Below are 23,483 nucleotides of genomic sequence, written 5' to 3'. Positions count from 1 at the left end.
TTTGAACTGCACGAAATGAAGAAAAAAAAACATTGGCACATGCTCTATTGTTAAAAAAAAACATTCCAAAGAACAGAATATATATGCCATTGGAAGATCTGATAATAGCAGGCTCGCATGGTGTTTTCAGGGTTCTCGTGGAATTTTCATGCTCATGCATTTGCTTTAGTGAACCTCTCTCTGCTTTAACATAATCTTGTACTGATTTTGCAGAGCAAAATAGTCTGTTGTAATTTACAGAGACTGCTGAGACTGCTGAGTTTCCAAGACCAGCATGGTCCCAGGGTTTTGTACACACTATACAGACCTTCATCCTCTTAGTACCCATGTTAAAGGCATCACAAAAGCATCTTTCTGCCACCTTGCTTATTTTAAGATTATCCTTGATTTAGAAACACTGGTTTGACTTTTGTGACATTACAGAAGAAAACAAGATAAAATGTGCAAGTCTGCCACCTGGTTTTAAACAGCATCTCATCTTTTCAGCATGTTAACACCTGTACAGGAGTCACTACACTGGCAGCCTGTGGAAATCAAGATAGACTTACTGAAGTCTAACTGAATCGAGACAGTCCTTCATGGGTGGATGAAGACCAGTTTTAAAATCTGTGGGTGACTGGAGCCATGTCTTTGAAATTCACTTCCTTGGACAGTCAGGGATTCTTTGCACCATGGAGATATGTTTAGAAACCTCTTGTTTGACCTTATCTTTTAACTGGTAGTTTAATGGTTTGCTTGGATTTTTATACTGAAAACATATGGAGGTTAATTCCCTGTGGAAAAGTAAAAAGTCTGTTTCTTCGAAGACTCGCCTGAAGAAGGATCAGCAACTGAAATGTTTTTTTCCCAGCTTCTCAGAGGGGTATTCTGAACCTCTGCTTGTTCCTTTGCAGCTTGTACACACACACAGCTCCCCACTTGCACCTGTATTGCTGTTTTTTTTTTTACACAGTGTTGTTTTCTTTTAGGAAAGCCAATTCATAGAGCTTTGATACTGGCTACCCTCTTTTCCCCAAATCGCCTTTCTCATCTGCTCCTCTTCTTTCACTACAAGACAGCGCCCTTCAGTTTCACTTTTCAAGGGTGTAACCCCAACAGATTTATGGTTTCAATTAATGGATTCATTAAATTTGTGTGGGGTGGGGAGAAAAGAGGTATCTGAAAAATTGATTCACTTATTTAAAACTGTAAAGGCCTGGATCTGAGCGAGACGGCAGGGAGGTCGTGGTTTTTACTGTCTTGACCTTTGGCTGGACTATGAGCGTTGCACTTGGGAGATCCTCCTACTGATTCCAAAACGTCTGGAATGAGTAAAAAAAAAATCCACCCGTTTTTCTTAGTGTTGTTTTAATTTAAAAATGACTTGTATTTTTTTTTGCCTGGCGACGAAAGGATACATTTTCAGGCTTGCTCATTGGGGGCAGTCGTTCGGGAAGTTAAAAATCTAACGTTTCAGTTTTTGATGCGTTTTTTTTTTTAACTCCCATTTGTTCTCTTTGCCAGGCGCCCTGACCGAGTGCTACGATGAGCTTGGCAACAGATACCAGCTCCCCGTCTACTGCCTGGCGCCGCCCGTCAACATGATCGAGGAGAAGAGCGACTTGGAGATCCTGGACGTGCCGGACCCGCCGCCCAATTCCGGGCACGAGTGTCAGCTGCGGTTGCGGCTCTCCACGGGCAAGGACCTGAGGCTGACGGTGCGGAGCACGGACACGGTGCACCACATGAAGAGGCGGCTCCATGCAGAAGAGAGCGTCGCCCCGGCCAGCCAGCGCTGGTTCTTCTCCGGCCGGCCGCTGACGGACAAAATGAAACTTGAAGAACTAAAGATTCCCAAGGATTACGTAGTGCAGGTCATTGTCAGTCAACCGCTGCAAAATCCCACACCTGTGGAGAACTAAAAAAAAACTTTATACTAATAAGTATCTGTGCTTTTCTGGCTTTTGTATTTTGTTTTTCTTTTCTGTTTTTCTCCCTTTTAAACTTCTGCTCCCGTTCCAACATTCGGAACGAGAGGTCGCGGCCGACGAGCCGGCTGCGACGAAGAGGCTCGCCGGCAGGTGGCGTCGCAGCGCGATGACGTCGGAGCCGACAGGATGGCCGCCTGGAAATGCCGCAGGCGGTTTTGTCGTCGTCGCGGCCTTTTGTTTTCGGTTTTTCACTGTTGGCTTTTAAAGTCTTGTCGTTTTCCTTTTCTTTTAAGAAAAACGAGCAACCAAAAATATGAATCACAGAAAAACAAAATCGTCAGATGAACAGATAAGATCCTCCGGGGGGAAAAGAGGTTTTCACTGCCTTAATTTTTTCTCCCACAGCTCTTTGGCTGCTGATTCTGTAGTATTCAGTGCTGGGGTTATGGGTTTGTTTAAAGGCGCTAAAACAGACATATTTATCCAGAAGCCACTGTTTTATGTTTATTACTGAGTCATCAAGTCAAGTTTTTCATGCCTGCCTATTTTCTAACGCATATAATGTTTACGACGCACAACAAAAACAAAACAATCACAAGCCAGAGGATTTGTATCTCTATATTTCCACAAAACTAACAAGAGACACAGGCCGAAATATAATTATTTTATGCAACTCCTTAGAAGTTCACAAAGAATAAACTGGTGGGCTATCTCATCCCAGGTGAACGTTTCAGTGAAATAGGTGAAATAGGAGCAATTCTGAAATTCCCTTTTCTTTGAGAAAAAAAAATAGTATTACAGAAAAACTAGTTATTCACATCGAAAATAACTGCACCTTCATTATGGGATTAGAACACGGCCACCATCCCAGCCAATACAATTTCTGCACTCTAAATATTATTTTGAGTAATTTTATCCAGGCCCTGACAGATGCTTTTTTAGATCTTCTGATTTCACTAGCAGAGAAGTGTACTTTCATTCCTCTTCCACCAATAAAAATTGTTTATGGCATTTTGGTTTAAAAGACTTTATTATTTGTTTGGCTAATCTGTGCGTGCTCACAGCAGATCTTTCCATTCAAACACAAATGGCCACTTTTATGAACAGTCTCGTATCTCCATTTCCTTTATGCCTGTTGAGATGGTACATTCTGCACTTGGTTAGGTTTGTGCAGAATCTCCGGAAAGAAGAATTGAAATTCCTGTAGATTATGCGCAGAAAAAAACCTTAGCACACAATTTAACCAGAGTCTCCAGTCATGGGCCTCCAGGGAGACGATTCCGTCTTGTGCTTTTAATTAAAACACAAAGGTTCAGGTGGAGTGGGTAATGCAGACCGTTTTTATTCAAAGTCTTGGTGCACTCATACAATCGTGCAGAACTCCAAAACAAGCTACAGGAGGCTTTTTCTGCGTCGTGATCCAACAGCCAATTGCATTTTATTATGTTGGCGTCTGAATGTTACGGATTCTGCTTTTCTCTAAATCATTAGCCTACTAATCAGCCCAATTAAGGTGTAAATGAACCAATTCAGTCTTTTCCCTAATGCACTGTGACTGTAATACTTGTTTTAAAGGGACCTGTCCTGTAGGTGGGGTTGATTAAAATCATGGGTGTCCAATCCTGATCCTGGACGCCCACACATTTTTTGCAAGTTCTTCTCTTTTCTAGACAAAGGCAGGAGATCTTAAATTATTTAAATGCAATAGTTAGAAGGCACAGTCTTACATGTTTAGGAACTAAAAACTATTTGAAAAATGATCTATCGAGGGTTAAATTATTTAATTAGGTGATCAGCTGGAGCAAAAACCAGCAGGTGTGTCCATCTGAGTTTAACTGCTCCATTGAAGCCTTTAATGCCTTGCTTGATTGGAGCATTTGCATGTCTTTTTATACTCAAATGTTGGAAATTGTATGTTAGTTAAGAGATGCAGTAGTTAAAAGGCAACCTCCCACATGCTTAATGGCTGTCAAACAGAGCAAATCAATCCTGTTATTAAGTCAGTCAAGGGGTTCGATATGTGTAACTCAGAGCTGGGCTGGAAAGAAAAGCAGCAGATGTGTGGGCACCCCTGCAGCAGAGCACCGCCACATGCCTGCGGTTTTCAGCAGGAATTAAATCTCAACTTCTGCCCCACCTGACAATTGCAACTTTCCAGATGAAGCTCTGGCTGCCAAAAGCCGTCACTGCGCACAATCCTGGGTTGGTGCATTGGTGACTGGTGGGTGAGCTGATGTTGTGAGTTCATCCATGTTTGGGTTGGGGGAGTCTCAGAAGCCATATGCTGCCTAGAGCTGAATGTCTAAAACCTGAGGATACACATTGTGTGCCTTTCTGCGTCGATAGTTTAGACACTGCTGCTGATCTTCATTTTTGGCACACAGGTGTACGGAGCTCGGATTGTGATTTAGGGTGCTCTGTGGAACGCAGAGCTGTTGTTTCAGTAACATGTAGCAATCTATGAGTCCTTTTCAGCTGTCACCCAGTGGCCCCAGTGAATATGAGGTAGGCACAAGGCACGCCGCAGTCCTGCATCTTTTGTGTCAGGTTGCTGTAGTTTTGTACAGCTCCCCCAAAGGGCCTAGCTTTTAATCGGAGTGTCAAAATGTAGTTGATTTATTTTCTTTCCTTTTGCCTCTGTGTGTTTTAATGTGGCTTCCTGCTTGTTTCAGGCCAGGCTCTGTGATCAACATCAAAAGTGCAGTGTCACACCATAACCTATGAGCTACATGCACGGAGCACATGCGGTGACCAGCAAAGCAGTGTTTAAGAAAAATGTCTGTAAGAGAAATACATCCATTTTCTAACTACTTTGTCGTGTACAGTTAGACAACTGGGGAGCCCGAGCCTATCCCAGGAAGCAACAGGCACAAGGCAGGTTACACCCTGGACGAGAAACCTGGCACATATAGACACAGACACGCGCACACACACACTCCCACCAGGGATAATTTTCCCAGAAGCCAGTTTACCTTACTGGTATGTCTTTGGACTGTGGGGCTAAACTGGAGCACTTGGAGAAAACCCTTGTGAACACAGGAAGAACATGCAGACTCCACCTAGATAGGACCCCAGGTCCAGAATTTAGCCCAGGGTCCCAGCTCTGCAAGTCAGCAATGCTCACCATGCTGCCCTGCGAGAGAAATCCCAAAGTTAAATTTGTTTTCCTTTTTTCTGCAAGTCCCCAAGGACTGCAGACAGGCACACTGACTTGCATTCACACCTGCAACTTTAAAAAAGACAGCCCTAATTGCACTTGAATCGTAGAGCAGCCATTGAAAAGCTTTTCTGAAAAAAAAACATCAGTTTACAAAAAATATGAGCTGCACATATTTTACACTAAAGCTGCAAATATTCTTCTTTTTATTTTTGTTCCATTTAATTCATTTCAAGGGGATATATTTGATTTACATTGACATATTTCTGTATTAGGGCAATTTGGTCATGGGCAATAATATGTCAGCTTTTTTTGTTTGTGTGGTAGTACTTTATTATTAAAAAATCAAAACATTTGTCTTGTGCATATGCCTTGAACAGATGATTGATTTTCAAATAAAAATGCCGTGGACAGTCATCAGGTGACTTGAAGCCAGGGATCTTTGTGCAAAGTCTGTGAAACTCTTAAGTTACTTGTAACCCTTTTAAAAGGTTTTCCTTCTGCAATACCAGCGTTGCTTTTCCTTTTCAGGTTGAGGAAACACCAAGACTATTGAGAATCTTTGAGTATTTTTAACACTGCCCTGGCAAATGTTTCAAATTTGTTTCAAACATTTTTTTCCCTGGATTTAGCATGAATATGGGGGCTTCTGGCTCTTGCATTCTCAGGATTGCTGTGCGTGAGGCTGACCTGGGTTTCTGGGTCCACAACCTTAACAAAATGTACATGTCAGCTCTTTGACCTTCTCCTAAGATGAGTATTTTATCGATCAGCCAGATGACTTCTCTCTTACCTGACCAGATTATGTTAAATCAAACTGTTGTTTCAGGACACTGCTCCTTGAGACTCTGAGCTAACTGCAGACAACATGAATAGGTCACAGTTCCTCACTGCTCAAGAACAGATGGCTTTGAAATCAGTTATTCTCATGTGGTGTTCATCTTGGTACAAGGCAGACCTCTAGAATGTTTGTATTCCTGTAAAGAGATTTTTGTTACTGAATTCACAATCGAGCTTCACAAAAACTTGTGTCAGTCATGGGATTGTGGAGTTAGTTACATCATATTCTGAAGTGCCACTGTATTATCGGACGTCATATTGTATATGCCTGTGTTTTTTTTTTTGAAGCACGTTTTAAATTGAGGTGGAGAGGAGATCATCTTGCTGCTGTATAACTTTTTAAACACCCCCTGTTGATCGTGTATTTTCTATATCCCAGGTCGGAATTCTTTGAGAGACTTTTTCCATTCATTATTTAACTTTTTCACTTTACGTTCTCTCAATATCAGAGAAATTCCACTGCAATTGGTGAACCCATCATTTTGAATTCGAAGCCATCTTGATATGCTAACAAGAGAGTGGATCAGGTCGCTTGGTCCGTGATTAATCTGGCTGCCGAGAGTGGCTGTGTGTATACAGTTGTGAGGAACACTGAAGGTGACCCAACACTTGTTGGCCAATTGGTCAGAGAAAGAAGGACAAACAACAGGCCCTTCTTCTGTCTGTGGAAGAAAGGAAGTTGGGAAGCACAGTTGAAGATGGTGAATTAACTTTAAAATGTCTGGCAAAGTTTCATGTATAAGTGAAACATACTATAAACCTCCAGCAATTACAAGCACAGGACAACCTGGACCTTGAAATAATCAAAACTTGGCCTTTTGAAACTTTAGATCTGGAAAACACAAGGACACATGACTGTGGTGATCCAAACTCAAACAACACCAGCTCAGCCTTTCCTTTTGCCCTGTAATCTTCCTCCTCCTGCCATCCGAAAGGGGAGAATTTCTCCTCCATTTTCTGTACTTGTTTAGACAGCTGTTTGTTCCACTACATGAGACTCCGACAATGTATATAATGCTAGTCTCTTGCACATTTAAAGAAGAGTTTCTATAAGGTAAAGAGTTCACTTAGGTTTTTAGAACACAGTTCCTAATTAAGCACTGTTATTAGTCCATTAGGTAACTGGGCATGAATGATAGATAATAGCATAATTTAAAACTGGTAATAATAAGGGCCTTTGAGAATGTCAGTAGTGTCAGCAACAATAAAACTTGCTAATGATTTTTAAAAAAAATATTAGTAACAGCATAGCACTTTCAGTTTCACCCAAATGAAAATATTCCCTAATAAAAATAAATGTAGCAATATATGGTTATTTCTCTATGATCAATGATGTCTGTTGCTTTGATAACCGTTTCAAAACTTCACAACAAAATCGGAGCCACTCGCTTTATGCGAAACGAATGTAACTACTGAACCGCTGCATGATTTTGAGGTTGTGCGGGTAATTAAATATTTAGAACGGCAGAGATTAAGCGATGGGTTAAAGAGACTGCATTAGTCTTCTTAGGCTTCTTAATGGATTATCATGGGGATAAGTCTCAGAGATGTGCTTGAGGGCTATTCGGTTTTTGTAGTTCAAGGTCTGGGCCTTGGTCCTTTAAAGTATTATCTGAAATTGCTTTGCGTTTTACAGTGCTAGAAGTCCAGTCAGGGAGGTGATTTCAGCTGGTAGATCTGAGCTTTGCTGTGTATTTTCAGGTCCAGTTTTTTCTTCTCCAGGGGATTTGTTCATCTGCTGGTCTCCTCTCAGTAAGGGACAAAGTGAATCCAAGGTCAAGCCGTTCTGTTTCAGGACCAATCTGAAATGACATGTCAGAATAACCGAATGATACCTGTGAATAGCACAGTGATCTATCAAAGGACATTCACAATGCATCCCTTATTTTAAGTCATGTTTTTCATATTGTTGGCACTAAACCAAGAAGCTTAAATCTTTTCTTTTATTTATTCCCTGACCAAAATGTGCCTTTCTGGTGGTTTAAGCTAAATTTTTTTGTGTTGTTTTTTTTTTAACTTTGTTTGCCGTGGACTTGAGGTTTTGGAGTCATCTGTTGGACTGCAGCTTTTAAATGAAATAAATGATTCTAGGACCTTTTTGATGTTTATACTTATTTTTTTTCTCTAGTTAGACTTTGTGCGCTTGTGTCTTTTTGTAATCTTTAAGAAAATGTCCAAAAATTAAATAAAACTTTATAAGTGCTTATTTTAAGACTTGAATGACTTATTTAAATGTAAAGAGTCTTCACAGAGGTGGCAGTGTAAGTGTTATTTGCTTTCATTTATGTAGGCTTGGCCCTTTCTTTCTCCATTCTTTGTTGCTGGATGCATTTTCTGTTTGTGTAGCTTCAAGGGGTGTAAATGAAGCTTAGTCCAGATTGCATTTGGGCCTGAGTCTCTTCCAGAAGGTGACATCACCACTCTGGAACCTGGATAGCATTGAATTCTCCTGCAGCAGGAGGCCTGGCCCTTGGCGTAGCAGAATTCACATGATTGAATTCAGCAATGATTGAACACTGGGGGGTGGGGCTTAGTTTCATGAATACCATTGACTGACACCTATCAGTTGCTGAAGCTTTTGCGACAGAGAGAGGAGTTTAGTGGGGGGCTCATCTGGCACTGACCCTGTGCCAGAAGGTGAGTGGATTTGTGATTGTGCCATTAGAGCTGTATAATGCTGAAAACTTAATTGGCATGAGTCCTGGCCCTTTGGTGTAGTGGGCAGAAGTGCTCTGTGGCTCCAACACAGGGGGAGCAGCTCTGAGACTACATGATTGAATCCCAGAGTTGAGGGGGGTGGGGGCAGAGTTGCACCTGACACACTTAGATGTGGATTATATTAAAATTTCAACACACCAAAATGCAAGACACTCTTTTTCAGCAGGAAGTCTCCATGTGCAAGGATATTGAGAGATTTTACAACTGCCCAGATTGTCCATGAACCAGACCCTGAGAACTGGATTTTTCAATTAAAAACTGAATAATTAGGCTGATTCAGTATTAATAATATTTTATTGTTGTTATCAACCTTTTTTAAGATGATACTTTAATCTGAAAGCAACTTGCATTCAGTGTAAAAGATGAATACTCCAAAACTACATTGATAGTTCCCAAAGCACTTGAAAGGAAGTAGTTATTCATGTGTACTGTGCTTGGTCTAGTTCTTTCCCCATAACTCAGAAAACATAAAAAAATATTTAAAGAAAAAAGAAATTAATTATGTGGAAAAGTGATCATTTAAGAAAATTCCGGAGACAGGAGAGGGTCTGTGGATTAAAGGTTACCGAGACCAAGTTCAAAACATCCCAGACTTCAAAGTTCAGGGAGAGGAAAGCAGAAGTGTTTATTCTAAAGGTCATGGAGGCCTTGTTTGGAGAAATCAAAGTCCACCACACACACACACAGATTGAAGCACAGAATATACCTTCTGGGGATTTCCTGCAAAACACAGCTGTGAGGACCTGTAACAGCCAAATGAGGAACTAGAACTCATTTTAAAAATATACCAAGCACTTGGAGAGATTCTCAGCTGTCAAGGGAAATTGAAGAGGTAGTAGAATTTGGCTATAAATAGTTCTTCACGGCTTAGCTCTTCCAGGCACATTTGGGACATTATGTGAGCAAAAACTGCTCTCCTCGGTACTCGCCAAACCAGTTCCTTAACTTCCGCAGAGACGAATCCTTCAGGCAGGAGCAGGGAGGCTCGATTTATTGCTGAGGAAACCCCAAAGCTGCAGGTAATTCCCACAGTGCGGGGGGGGGGTGGAGTTCCAGTCAGGGTAATTATTAGAATCCGTCTTTTTTGCCCACTTGGACATACAGCTCCTGTAAGTCCAAAAATAAGAACATGCTTGGTTTATGCACCACGAAAAACAACAACCACCTGGGCAGTGCATCAGAGTGTGCCATTGACTGCTGTCCTGACTCTTTGCCATGTGAGGTCGGAGCTTATTATCTTAGTAGTCTGCCTCTTTCAACCAAATAGAGCCCTAGAACTATGTAAATTCTAAATATATTGGCCATCTGTGAATATTTTGTACCTTATGTATGATATACAATAACATGCAAAGTCCTAATAGATCCCAAAGTTGTTCATACTAGTGTCCTGGCTGAACCCCACTCTGGTCTTGTACAGTTTCTCTCTCCTCCCCTGATCTGTGTGTCGTGGGGCTGCAGGAGGACTGAAGCCCACTCTGGTCTTGTACAGTTTCTCTCTCCTCCCCTGATCTGTGTGTCGTGGGGCTGCAGGAGGACTGAACCCCACTCTGGTCTTGTACAGTTTCTCTCTCCTCCCCTGATCTGTGTGTCATGGGGCTGCAGGTGCAGAATGGTGCTGCATTTCATGGGAGGGTGAAGTAAGTCCCCTATTGTAAGTAAAGCACAATATTAATGCAAGGAATGAATTAACCTAAAGTCCTTTATATATGCACAGTATGTAGATCTATATTTATGACTGTTCAAGATATGTCATGTTCGAGGGAGGGTACAAATATTAGTATTTATTCATGTAAATCTCTGGCTTGACTGAAGGGAGTGGTGCTGCCTGCTGTCTGTGCCAGGAGAGGCCTCTGGCTGCTATCTCATTCTGGGCTGGTGCTGGGGTCCTGGGGCTGGATCTTCAGGGTCCTCAGCGTTCTCCTCATCTCCTTCAGCTTCCTCCTCTCCTTCTCACGCGTCTCCTCCTGCATGTCGATGCACGCCATGGCAAACATCTTGAACTCCTTGTAGTTCAGGTTCTGGGACGAGAAGATGGAATATGGTTTTCTCTCTTTGGTTTTCTGCCAGTATTTTCCCCCCATCTCCCTGTCATTGGGCTGCCATTTGCCTTTTACTTGTCCCGGGATCTCCTCAGTCAAAGCCAGCACCCTGTCCCATTAAAGAAAACAGATGATAGAGAGTGTTTAACAGCATCTACTACTTCCACACCTACAGGGTTTGACAGTTTAACCCAGGGGTCCCCCAGTCCTGGTCCTGCAGGATCAGTGTGTCTACAGCAGGGGTCCCCCGACCAGGAGGGTCAGGGTGTCTGCAGCAGGGGTCCCCAGTCCTGGAGGGTCAGGGTGTCTGCAGCAGGGGCCCCCAGTCCTGGAGGGTCAGAGTGTCTGCAGCAGGGGTCCCCAGTCCTGGTCCTGGAGGATCAGTGTGTCTGCAGCAGGGGTCCCCCGACCAGGAGAATCGGGGTGTCTGCAGCAGGGGTCCCCAGTCCTGGAGGGTCAGGGTGTCTGCAGCAGGAGTCCCCAGTCCTGGTCCCTCTTGATATTATTAACCTAGGTTTGCACTTTTGATTTTAATCCCGAAGGATCCCAGCATGTTCCTCCACCACTGACGTGCAGCACCCACCTGGTTGACATCTGGCAGACATTCTAAGCCAGAAAGAAGGGGAGAATTTAACAGTGGGGGTGTCTCTCCTGATGGTCTGCAACTTGAATCTAAAAGTCATGACCAGTCAGAACCGATTTTCAACTTCGCTGGTTAGAACTGTTGATATATGTCTCACTTTGAGCAAAGTGTTAAGGGTCAGGTGTGAGGAACAACTTGACTTTTAACCTACCTCATGACACCCTGATTATAAGTCAGGCTTTATAGGCATGTGACTTTCCATCTCATGCAGTGTGAATATGTCAGCATCTACAGCTTTCTCAAATTTGCAGCAGGAAGGAACTCTGTGGTTAAGTTTGTGATCTGGGCCCCAGATGTGACATGAATCAGCAGATCATGAAAAGCTGCCATCAGATGGCATTTCTGCACGTCAGGTTGTGAACTTTCATGCTCTATCTTTCTCCATTGCTGAGTGAATCTGGAGTCAGGAGAGGAACAGTGACACTGTAAAAGAGCTGCGCAGACATAGCAGACAAGTCTAGCTGCTGGCAGGTGGAAGTGTGAACACAAATTTCCCCTTTTTTGAAAAAAGGGAAAAATCGGATCTTTCTCTTTAATTAACCGAGATGGCAAACTTGAGCAGACACTTTAACCTACTCTGTTATATTGACTCAACACATTCGTGGAAGAGCAATTAGTCAACCCACTCTTGTGTGAGCTGCAGAGGACTAAAGCACTAATCATTCTTCTGGAATCATTTTTCATGAAAAGCAGCACTGTCACACAGACAAAAGAGGACACTGCCTGAAAAACGCAGTACTGTAGCTAGTAATAATAGAGGGCTAATCCAAGAGAGTTTGGGATTGCTAAAAACGAAAGGCACAATTTTATATGTAAATTCAACAGTGATTTATCTTTTATTTCAGCCACAGTGCATTCGGATAACATCCCTGAAACTATCCTGTGTTGCATTTTTGTCTCTTTAATAACACTGCTAACGTGCACCACCTTGTCAAAGAGAATGCTCCAGATTTTTCTGCTATTGAGAGATCAGCTGAACCTCACCTTAATCATACAAATCATCCCAGGAAGAGGCTATGTGCATACATACCTGTGCATACCAGTCCTACTTTGTGGAGTGATGAAGCCCCTCATTCCTCAGGAGCAGCAATCTGATTTGATTTTTTTTTCCGCTCGCTTTCGATCATCGGCAGCTCGAGACCACATCTCAAGCTCGATTCGGGAGTTCGGAGCTCGGGTTTAACGAGACGGTACTGCGAAAGAGTGCTGGCCCCCCGCCGCCATGCTAAGAGGCCCCAGAACCCCCGCTCCAACCCCCCCTCCGGCCCTACCTCGTCCCCGGAGACGTCGAAGTCGTAGAAGATCCGGTTGAGGGCGTGGCCCCCGAGGTTGAAGAGGAAGCCCGAGGCCTGGAACTCGCCGGGGCTGATGGTGCGCCCCCCGTCCATGTCGATGAGCTCAAACACGGGCCGGGAGTGCCGCGAGATGAACTGCTTCTCCACGTGGTTCTGGGGCCGTGGGGGCACCAGCCAGGCCGGGGGAGAAGAGCAGCAGACGGGACAGATGCAACATGAACGCGCAAGGCAACGACGCACAACATCCACACGTTTCCTCTCTGGAGTTTTACAAATAGAGGCATGACACCTCTGATCCTCTAATGATCACGCTATCGCCATCCAAAACTGCCCCTAAAATCAGCAATTTATCAAAGCCTGCAGCTTACAGATTCATGTGTTTTGTTGGTCTTTTGACTGTTTTCTCTTGATCTTTGTTTCGCACATTTGAGCTCATGCCTGTCTTAGTAACGGATGGGTTTAGACATTTTGTAACCAACGGCTTAGTGCTGCACTCAAAGTACTATGGCAACAGTTAAGGGACTGTGATTAGACAGCAGTTTGCTTGATGCAGAAGATATGATTTGTTTTGTGCTGCAGTGAGTTCCTCTTTTGTGTGTGTGTGTGCTTCCTATAAAAGCTTTTAGTTTTGCATTTGAATTGTGATGCGCTAAACAGGTACTTTTTTCAAGGAAGTCATTAAGAGAGTCAACAGCCTGAGGGGTTAGAGATACCCATTCCTCACTGAATCAAAGAGGTTTAAATCTCTCCTCAAATTAGTTCCCCATTACTTAGAAAGGTGACCCAGGAAACCCACTGGATTGGAATTCCCAGGATAATCCCCTTAAATCCTTTCAGCCATTTTTTCCAAAAGGTGGCCTGTGTACCTCATTGGACAGCAGGATACAGACGAGCAAGTAGAACTCTTCGAAACCAATCTCTCCAGAGGCGTTCCAGTCAAGCATGTCGAATATCAGCATGATGTCCTTCTTTCTCAGATCGGTCACATGTCTGAGAAAGTGGTAAAACTGGACATCTGCGAGGGGAGAAGAAGACAGTCTTGTCTTGAAGTTATGCCATTGTAATCCTAGCACTCTGCGGTCTCGCATTGCTCTTCTGCAACAACATTTAAGGATTGGTTCCCCAGGAACAGAAAAAACGTTGGCTGGGGGACTTTAGGGGTTTCCCCTCAACTACTACCATAGGTTTTCTTGTGTTTTTCACACGGTTTTTCACCACATAATCACACCTCCCCCTCCCCCTCAGAGGTTGGTTTACACACGTCAGCATAACACTGTCCCCACAACGTCTCCACACCCATTGTCTTTCTTCAGATTTGTCCAGGGAAAAACAGCATTCAGCTGTAAATAAAAAAAGTCAACCTCTCTTGCTTCTGTCAGCTCAGATAAATGTATGGCTGAAAAAACACAGGGATTGAATCTCTCAAGTGCCAATATTTTACTCCTGAATGTCCTTAGAGTATGAAGATCCATCATCTACAGTCCTTCTGCTGATCTATTGTTTGTTACTTCCTGGAGTTTCTATTGCTGCAGTCTGACCAAAATTAAGAAGAAAACATAGGTGGGTCACACAGATTGACTGTTCTGGGTTGGTATGGTGACCCTCTGCTTTCCAGGACATCACCGAAACAAAAGGGTGATCATTTCATTCTCTGCGCAATTTATCGCACAGACAGGCTGCCTTCAAACATGCTGATAGCACCTTGGTAATCTTCATTAGTCACACTGGGGCCTGGCTATGTCTTTCACTGTTCCTGTATTAATTACTGTCTTCTTTTTAAATGGCCATTTATGCAGATTCTTAATCAACTCATTCTTGAGAAACTGAACACCTGGCATCATTTAGCAGATGACCTGTGCTCAGTGTTTTATTATCCCGTAGAACAAGACTCCTCAATTTCTAAAACTGTTTACTATTTAAAATGCAAATCGCACTATGGTGAATGGTGTGTGCCAGTGGGCAGCTAAAGAAAATCATGCACAGTTGCATTTGCATTCCTCATTAGTATGTTACTCTGTTAATACAATTTCTAACACCATTTGCCATTTTTAAGTCTCTGTCTTACTAAGGAAGGAAAGCTACCAACTAAACTTCTTTATGTACAACAGCAACACTTTTTCAAACTTTTGCATAGCACACTGAAGTCCGAGCTCCTCTAGTACCTTTTATTAACGCTCTCTCTGACTCATTCAGCAGTCAAAAGCAGTCCCAACACACATTCACGGAAAACGTCAAGATTCTCGGTACCGTTCAGAGTGTTCTTGTTGTGGACATCCAGGAGCCGAAAATACTCCACCAATATCTTGGTATTTCTTAATGATAACAGACAATACGTCGTGTCCAAGTTCAGATAGTGAAGAACCACTCCAGCTTTCAGCTTCATCTTGATCTTCCAAATGATAGCACAGGACGTCCAACACACGGCTCTAATGTCTGCAGTGACATCATAATGGAATCAGTCTGTCTCAGAATGTTGGTGTCACCTGATGTCACTTAGTTCCGTGCAAAAACTTTGTTGTCCCCAACACGGTTGTGATGATCAAATTCAATACAGCGTGTTGGGATAGATTTTTTCATTATTAACATCCATTCAATTACACTGCATTACAAGACAGAGATGTGATAGTTACCACTGATGCCTCATATTTCTTGGGTGCTGGGTTTGATTTCGGGCTGGTGAGTCTTCTAGGTGGAGTCTGCATGTTCCAATTTCTTCTCACTTTCCAAAGAGGTTTTGTTTAGGTTTGATGCGCTGTTCGAAATTGGGGCTGTGAGAGAATCTTTCCTGTGTCGTGTCATTTGGTGACAGGCTGCGGAGGGTGTCACGACTCTCACCAGAAAAAAATTGATGGCTGGGGGTAGAGGCAGTCTAAGCACATAAAGGGTTTCAGAAAGTGAAGAGACGGGGTGAGGATGCATTGATATCCACGTCCAGTAGAGGGCAGCAGCAATGTGGCCGATCCGCTCAATGTATTTACACCTGCGAAGCTCTTTTTAATGTGGCTTAGGTAGAAGTGTAAATGTTGGGGTTTTTTTTTAACGAACGAGGCACTGTTTTAAAAGATTCTACAGAAGTCGTCATGAAAGACTTTTTTGAAGTGGAAAAGCCTGCTTCGCTTGACCGGAAGTGAAAATGAGCTCTTCTCTAATTATGTTCCTCTTGAAGTCAAATGAACTTCTAATTGAACTCAAACGAAGTAGAAGACTTACGTTAGTGTTTATACGCATTGCATTTTAAACGTCTCACGGTGGAGGAAAAGTCCTTTCTATCCTATCAAACGTCATTTGAACAGTCTTTTATTAGGATGGGTCTGGTAATTGGCACAGCGTGGTAAATACCACACACATCCTGTGGCGATTCTCCTCTTAGCAGAGGTACAGAAGAAGGTTTGCTCTGTAGGGAGTTGCCAGATTGATTAATTTCATTCTGATACCGGCTCTGGGTGCTGTATTTTATCTCTGAAGGGGACCGACTGGCTCAGGAACAAAATGATTTTTGTCCCTTAAGTTAAATATGAAAGAGTAAAATATTTGCTGTTATTTTTGTTGATGGTAATGTGCCGTTGCTCAAAACAGTGAGTTTATTGTGCCGATAGAATGGTTAGCGTGCCTTGTCAGGCGTTAACGTTGAGCTGGTACAGTAACATCGGCGACTGGACTTCACCCGCTGTCTCAGTAGGCAGGAGATAGCGAAAGGAAAAGGGAAAAACAGGTTACTGTCAGGTGTCGAATATTTCAGCCTGCTGTCCACAGGGATCGGTTCTTTTTTCATACACTCATATGGAAAAATAAAGACCCCAAAATGACTGTTGTCTTATAGCTTACAGAACCTCTAAAGCAATGGGATACTGATTAAAAACCACAACTATGAGAAAAATAACTTTTTCAGAGATAGTTCACATACCCAGGCAGATAAACTCCGAAGGCTACGATGATGATGATGATGATGATGATGACGATGATGGTGGTGGTGATTAGTATTAAAAGGTTCAAACTAAAATGACTATCTTTTTAAAATTATACTGTATCTAACATTTCTCAGTTATACTGTACATCTATCCATTTCCCAACCACTTAGGAAACAAGATCAGGGTTGTAGGGGAGCCGGAGCCTATCCTGGCAAGCAAGCAGTAAAAAGCAGGGTACACCCTGGACAGGAAGAATGAACACAGACCTGCACTTCAGGGCCAGTCTTCCCAGAGGCTATGTAACCTACCAGTAGGTCTCTGGACTGTGGGAGGAAACCAGTCCATATGAACATAGGCAGAACATACAAACTCCACACAGGCAGCACCCCAGTTCCAGAAATGAACCAAGGGTCCCAGAGAGGAAAAGCAGCAATGCTAATTATTGTGCCCCAAGACAATCTATTGTCTTAATTACAAAGAGAAAATGAATGGAATGGAATGTGAATATTGATTAGCTGCATGTATACACACCCAAAGTTATCAGGCATAGACAGCTGTTTCACACTTTAGGGTTAATCCGAGTGAGATACATACAGGACATTCACCAACAGACCAGACCAGTGACAAGAGCAGATACTGTAAGTGTGCCTCACACAGAACATTGTGAAATGGCTACCTGTCTGCCAGACATATCCAATTATCGATGAGTAACCTTCACAACACATTCAGATTCCGAATTGTAGTCAAATACAGTCATAACGTAATGTTGGCCAAGAGCTGCTTTCACATAAATCAATTCTTATTTTTAAGAAATGGGCCTAAGGGTTTAGTTAGAATGAGGTTCCACGAATATATACGATTAATAGCAAGAACCACAACTGAGCCCCATTTATAATCTGAGGCAGATTAGTAAAGTAAATTCAACACAGGAAAGCGAAAAGTCAGCCACTGCCACATCGCGCCATATTCCTGACATGATCAGTTTAAAACCTCCAAAGGAAAGGATAAGAAACCCCCTAGAGGAAACCTGCACATTAAAAAGTAAAACGTTTCTGGTATCGTATCTGTCCATCCTGTCAACTGTATGACCCAATCAGAAACCACAAAACCCAAGCCTCATACAGAACATAATACACTCATTCCGCAAAATATCCCACACTTACACAGAGGATGAAGTGAGAGAGATATGAAAACTATACTGAAACAGAGTGATAGACTAATAGATTGTTAGTCTACAACCTTAAATTTGTACCAAAGATTATAAATTATTTGTACTATTAATTTGTACTTTGTACCTGAATTATGTACTATTTGGAAGTGTAAAGCTAGTTCTCTTTTAACTATCCTTCCTTAAAGAAGCTGTTTTTTTCTGTGATCAATATTTAACTGCTTATTTCCAGTTGAGTGTTAATGGTATACACCGGATTTCCAGCCAAATCCAGTACCTGGATGGGAGACCTCCTGGGAAAGCTAAGGTTGCTGCTGAAAGAGGTGTTAGTGGGGCCAGTACGGAGCGCTCACCCTGCAGTCTCTGTGGGTCCTAACGACCCAGTAGTGACGGGGACACTGTACTGTAAAAAGGCGCTGTCCTTCGGATGAGACATAAACCTGAGGTCCTGATTCTCTGTGGTCAATTAAAATCCCAGGGTGTTTCTTGAAAAGAGTAGGGGTGTAACCCCAGCATCCTGCCCAAATTTCCCATTTGTCTTAACCAATCATGGCCTCCTAATAATCCCCATCTCTGAACTGGCTTCATCACTCTGTTCTCCTCCCCACTGAGAGCTGGTGTGTGGGGAGTGTACTGGTGCACTATGGCTGCTGTCACCTCATCCAGATGGGCTGACACACTGATACACTGGTGGTGGAGGGGATCCCCATTACCTGCAAATCACTGTGAGTGGAGTGTCCAGAAAAGTGCTATGTAAGTGTAAAGAATTATTATTATTATTATTATTATTATTATTATTATTATTATTATTATTAATATATTATTATTAATATATTCATGATATTAATATAGGGCTCTGGGATTAGAGCAGTGGATTCTAAAAGGCTGAACAAGCTCATCAGGAGAGCAAGCTCTGTCATTGGGTCTGACCTGGACCCCTTGGAGGTAGTGGCTAAGAGGAGAATGATGTCCAAACTAGAGGCCATCATGGACAACTTCTCCCATCCCCTCTATGACAGGCTTGCAGGAATGAAGAGCACGTTCAGCAAAAGACTGATTCATCCACGGTGCGACAGGGAGCGCTACAGGAGGTCATTCTTGCCGTCTGCCATAAGACTGTACAACGCATCCACCTTGCGTCTTGGCAGAGGCAACAGCGACAGTGACCTGTTTCTGGACTGAACGCATCTACACATCTACTGCTACATCTGTTCTCTTTCTTTTTCTTTTTTTTTGTGCAATATATGCCAGGGACCTGTGCAATACATTTATATTTATATCTATATTTACATCTATATTTATATTCATATGTGTGATACGATTTTTCTGTGTACTGTTCTGTTCTAGTTTGTTCTTGTTTGTCCGGACTGTGAGTAACTCTTGTATTGTATTGTATGTATTGTACTATTATTATATAATTCGTTACACTGTGTCTGTGTTGTGTGTGTTAAGCTGCTGTTGAACTGCAATTTCCCTCACGGGATCAATAAAGTATCTATCTATCTATCTATTTATTATTATTATTATTATTATTATTATTATTATTATTATTATTATTATTATTATTATTTTAAACCCTCTGAGAAGAAGGTTTTTTAGGATCAACAACAGAACTGTCACCTGTACACAGTCAACTATTTTGACCCAGAGAGTGGTTTCACAATAGATGACTGCGATAGATCTATAAATCGAACAATAATCTTGGAAAAACAGAGAACTGAACAAGGAAAATCCAACATGTGCAATTTTCACAAAGTGAAATTTGCTTTGCTTTTTCTCAAAATTGCCCATCTGAGGCAGGATTGTCCACAACAGCATCATGCTTTCAGTGTGACTTGGCAGCACTTTTTGATTCTACATCTGGTGTTGTTCACTGTAACTATGGCTCACCTATGAGAAAAAACATTTTTTGTAGGATATACAAAAGCATCACCAAACTACACTGTTATACCCCCACCCCAGCCAAAGACACACGCAGTTCCAAGATATTTTGTATCCAAAATAAAACAAAAACTTCACTGTTCACTCTCTTCTTTCAGGCTGTGATCGACTTCCAATGGAGCATGTTCCCAAACAAGACCTCACTGGTTCTCTGGTGGAAACCACAGTATCATCTGCTTTTCACCTGATGACATTTACTCTCATCTTGTACCTACATCCTCTTCTCAAAAGTTTCAGCTCCAAGTTCCTCTCCAGACTGTCATCAAGTAAAAAAGCCGACGGGACATTTTTGAAAAGATGACACAATGATTACATCAGGTCATATGGTGCTGCCTTCTCTAGAGCTTGTCAACAAGCACTGTGACTTTGTTGAAATGGGAGTACCAGTAATCCTTCTGTCCACAGCCTAAATGCGTCTACACTTCCATCCCAGCTATTTTCTAACCACTTTATCAAAAACAGGGAGGCAGAAGGGAGCTCAATCCCATCCCACCAAGCAACAGGCACAAGGCAGGATACACCCTGGAGGGGACGCCAGTCCATCACATGGCAGACACATAGATACAAACACCCACACATTCACTCCAGGGACAAGTTTTCCAGCAGCCAATTAACCTGCCAGTTTGTCCCCAGACTGGGGGAGGAAACTGGAGCAGTCAGATGAAACCCTGGTTTCTGCTTCAGCCACATGGTTGAGTAGCTTGTTCCACACTCCCACAACCCTTAGCATAAAGACGTCCCTCCTGTTCTTGGTTTAAATTTAGAGGAGCTAATTGAGATGAGAATTTCATCCAACCTTTTCTTGAAAGGAGTTGGGGAATTGGCTGGCTAGCTTGTTCCATACTCCCACAACCCTTTGCGTAAAGATAATCACATAGGGAAAAGCAAGTTTAATGTTAACAAAAAACATATTTTTCTCCGGGTGGAGTGGATTTCTGTTTTGTTCAGTGGACACTTGGCAGGTTTTTACACTCTCTAAATCTCAGATGGGCAAAGGCACTTCTGTAACTTACTCAGCACACTAAGCTATGCTCCATTCAACAGCCTGTGACTTTAAAAAGACCCAGACTGAAAGGATTATGGAATGGTTTAGTCACAATTTTGCTTAGCCCCCTTGGGTGAGGGCTGACCTCCTAGCCAGGGGACAAGGAGGCTGGGACCCCCTGCAGAGTAAGGGGTGACCTGGGGGGAGTAGGAACCAGAGATGAGGTGGAGGCGAGGAGTAAAAAGATGAATATTAGGGAGGGACGGGGATCGCGTACAGTATTATAGCGTTTTAGGAGAGGAAATGGAGTCAGGAGTGACCGCGAATTACTGACAGCCGAGTCTGAGTCTGACTGACTGCCTGGATGCCAAGCACATAAAAGTTCTGTAGCTCGCTAGTTCTTGAGCCTAGTGCTGTATTGAACAGACTCCCAGCGGTGTTAAAAAAAAAAGACTCCCAGCGACATCATTCGGAGAACCAGCTCATTTCTAAGCGCTCTCCATGATAAAACGGGGGTACAGAGGCGGTGCAGCACACCCACGGTACAGTTCAGGGGGAGATGCCATTACAGCACGATTCACGATTCACGATTCAAGTGTGGACACGGGGAGCCGTGACGAAGCCACACGCCTTGTGCAAGCACAGGAAAACCAAGGGAAACCTTGTACCGCGATAAGATTTCATAAGGGCGTCAAGTGCTCCCTTGGCCTTCCCTGCACCACTCTCATTACGCCATGTGTTGGGGACAAAGGTGACTGGAGACGCCAGGGGATTTCGGCTGTCCTGCCTTGTCAGTTGTCCCATGCCCCTCCGTCGCCACTCGCACACGTTGAATTAACAACGGCAGTCCGCATACAGCGAGAATACCGAGGGAGTTTAATAATAGGGTTTCTCTTTCACAACCAGTTGTAAAAATTCAAACTGGGGAACTGGAAATATAAGGACTTTTTAGCTTCTTTTCTGAAGTATCACCAGATGATGAGTCCTCTCGCACTCTCTAGGTTTTTCGGCGTTACTCAGAATGGCATCGCGGGCATTTAAGAAACAGGCTCGTTAGTTTGTTTTTTCCCCCTATAAACACCGATGCTGCACACGCAAAAAAAAAAACAACGACATTTAAGCCTCGCTTCCTACGATTTATTTCACTCCAGGCAGAAACAGGGAAGTTCTAAATAATGAGGCGTTACCTTTGGCAGATGAAGGTTTCTTGATGGACAATTCAGAAAATTGAATCTTCGACGTTTCAGGAACTGCGGATCTCGCTCTGAAAGTACCTCGGCGCGGGGATGAAATAATTTATAGGGACTGTACCGCCTGCTACATCCTTATTTTTCTAACGAGAAACCAAACACTGAGATGTGACGGTTCATGAAGGCCGTCGTTCCCGGTGAAAAAGGGAACACAGACTCTTTCTAGGAAACTTAAAGCTGCAGAGTTCAAGCCACGTCACTATTAATAAAACCCCGTTACATGGATTTTAGACTCGAATGTGTTGTATTGTTTCACACGTCTTGAATTTTACTCTTGTATTGACGAATCCTTTAAACCTAGCACGTCGACGATGATGATGCTTAGCAGCTGTAGTATTTGTTGCGTGCGTCAAATTCTGTTAATCCCTGCCTGCGCCATCGATTACAGCTCTGTATCGTTTTATATTTTAACACTTCGGTCTTGCGATGGTTTTATGGACTATATGTTGGAAGCACACGTTGTTTTCCTTCCAATACTGAATGCAACAGTGGAAAAACATGCTTGTCAAGGCACAGTTACAAGGAAATTGCTCTGGGGCAATCAGATAGCGCTTTACATACAGATTTCCTAAGGAGCACTTTTAAACGGCATGGCATGGAATTTTTAAGAGCAAGCGTCAATCGTTTTGAATAGAATATAATTTCCTCTTTCCTGCATTCCAATACTCTGCATCTCTCCAGTTAGAAAGTACACATTGTCCAGATCCCCACTTCCGCCGGCTGGACCAGCTCGGAAGCTCCAGTCCCTTTGGTATTACCAGAGATGACGTCAGTGGAAGAACGGGCGAACCGCGCGCCGGTCTCAGGTGTCCCGCAAAGGTGTGCGCGAGCTCGCCTTACGGAAAGAGCCTGGGCGTAAGCGGAAGAGACGACGTCACACGTCGCTGAGTGGAACACTCCCTGGGAGAGAACTCATTGGTGTACCTACTGTATGTGTGTGCGAATAATAAACATTATCAATCATTCAACTCATAGCAAATTCGAGTTGTGGATCCCCAAGAGAGGGTACAGCAACAACACACTGGTTATTAATCAAACCGATTAAGATAGATACTGTATCGTCCACTGCTGGGGAAATTTGTCTTTGGCTTCTCCCACAGAAGGAAAAAACACAAAACATAAGAGTCACATAAAATTACATGGAATAATCTTATTATTATCGACTAACTATGTTAGATAGACCCAATGTCCTCATTCCTTTTGTTATTTCAAATTTACTTGTTCTGAAACCTTTAACCGACTGTTACTTTGTTCAAGTGTGAATTACCTATCTGAAAAGGTTTTAAGAAATATGTTTAAATATTTCTACTACCCAGTGTATCAATGATATTGTTGTTGTTGTTGTTGTTGTTGTTGTTGTTGTTGGAGTTGTTGTATCCCCATGTTTGCATGAGTTTCCTCCAGGTGCTCTGGTTTCCTCCCACAATCCACAGCCATGCTGGTGGGTTAACTGGCATCTCGGAAAACTGGTCCTGATGCATGACTGCATGTGTCTGTGCGTACCGTGTGCTGGACTGTCCTCTTGTCCAGGGATTATCCTGCCTTGTGTCCTTGTGTTCGGTGCTTCCTGGGTTAGGCATCAGCTCCCCTGCGACCCTGAATTGGAAGAAGCAGTTAGATCACAGATGG

General features: G+C 43.0%; 2 protein-coding genes across 4 annotated transcripts in view; one reads left to right on the top strand and one right to left on the bottom strand.

Moving 5' to 3' along the window:
• ubtd2 (ubiquitin domain containing 2) overlaps positions 1–8,113 on the top strand; it is a 40,196-nt gene extending 32,083 nt beyond the window's left edge. The window contains exon 3 of the mRNA XM_006631694.3: positions 1,504–8,113. Within this exon, the coding sequence (XP_006631757.1) occupies positions 1,504–1,901 (398 nt within the window). The 3' untranslated portion in view covers positions 1,902–8,113. The remainder of the gene's footprint in view (positions 1–1,503) is intronic.
• A 2,273-nt stretch (positions 8,114–10,386) lies between these two features.
• On the bottom strand, positions 10,387–22,003 carry LOC102697809 (EF-hand calcium-binding domain-containing protein 9). 3 transcript variants are annotated; one of them, XM_015349292.2, is made up of 4 exons: positions 21,792–22,003; positions 13,469–13,617; positions 12,579–12,755; positions 10,387–10,643 (listed from the first exon to the last, which is right to left on the bottom strand). In XM_015349292.2, the coding sequence occupies exons 2-4, from the start codon at positions 13,559–13,561 to the stop codon at positions 10,488–10,490; spliced, it is 426 nt and encodes a 141-aa protein (XP_015204778.2). In that variant the 5' UTR covers positions 13,562–13,617; positions 21,792–22,003; the 3' UTR covers positions 10,387–10,487. The 3 variants fall into 3 exon arrangements, with proteins under 3 accessions (XP_015204778.2, XP_006631789.2, XP_015204779.2); XM_006631726.3 differs by lacking the exon at positions 21,792–22,003 and adding an exon at positions 14,850–15,012; XM_015349293.2 differs by lacking the exon at positions 21,792–22,003 and adding an exon at positions 14,765–14,838.
• Positions 22,004–23,483: the final 1,480 nt, after the last annotated feature.

Source organism: Lepisosteus oculatus, chromosome 11, assembly GCF_040954835.1.
Source record: "Lepisosteus oculatus isolate fLepOcu1 chromosome 11, fLepOcu1.hap2, whole genome shotgun sequence".
In the NCBI taxonomy this organism is placed as follows: domain Eukaryota; kingdom Metazoa; phylum Chordata; class Actinopteri; order Semionotiformes; family Lepisosteidae; genus Lepisosteus; species Lepisosteus oculatus.
This window is presented reverse-complemented; position numbering and strand designations above follow the sequence as displayed.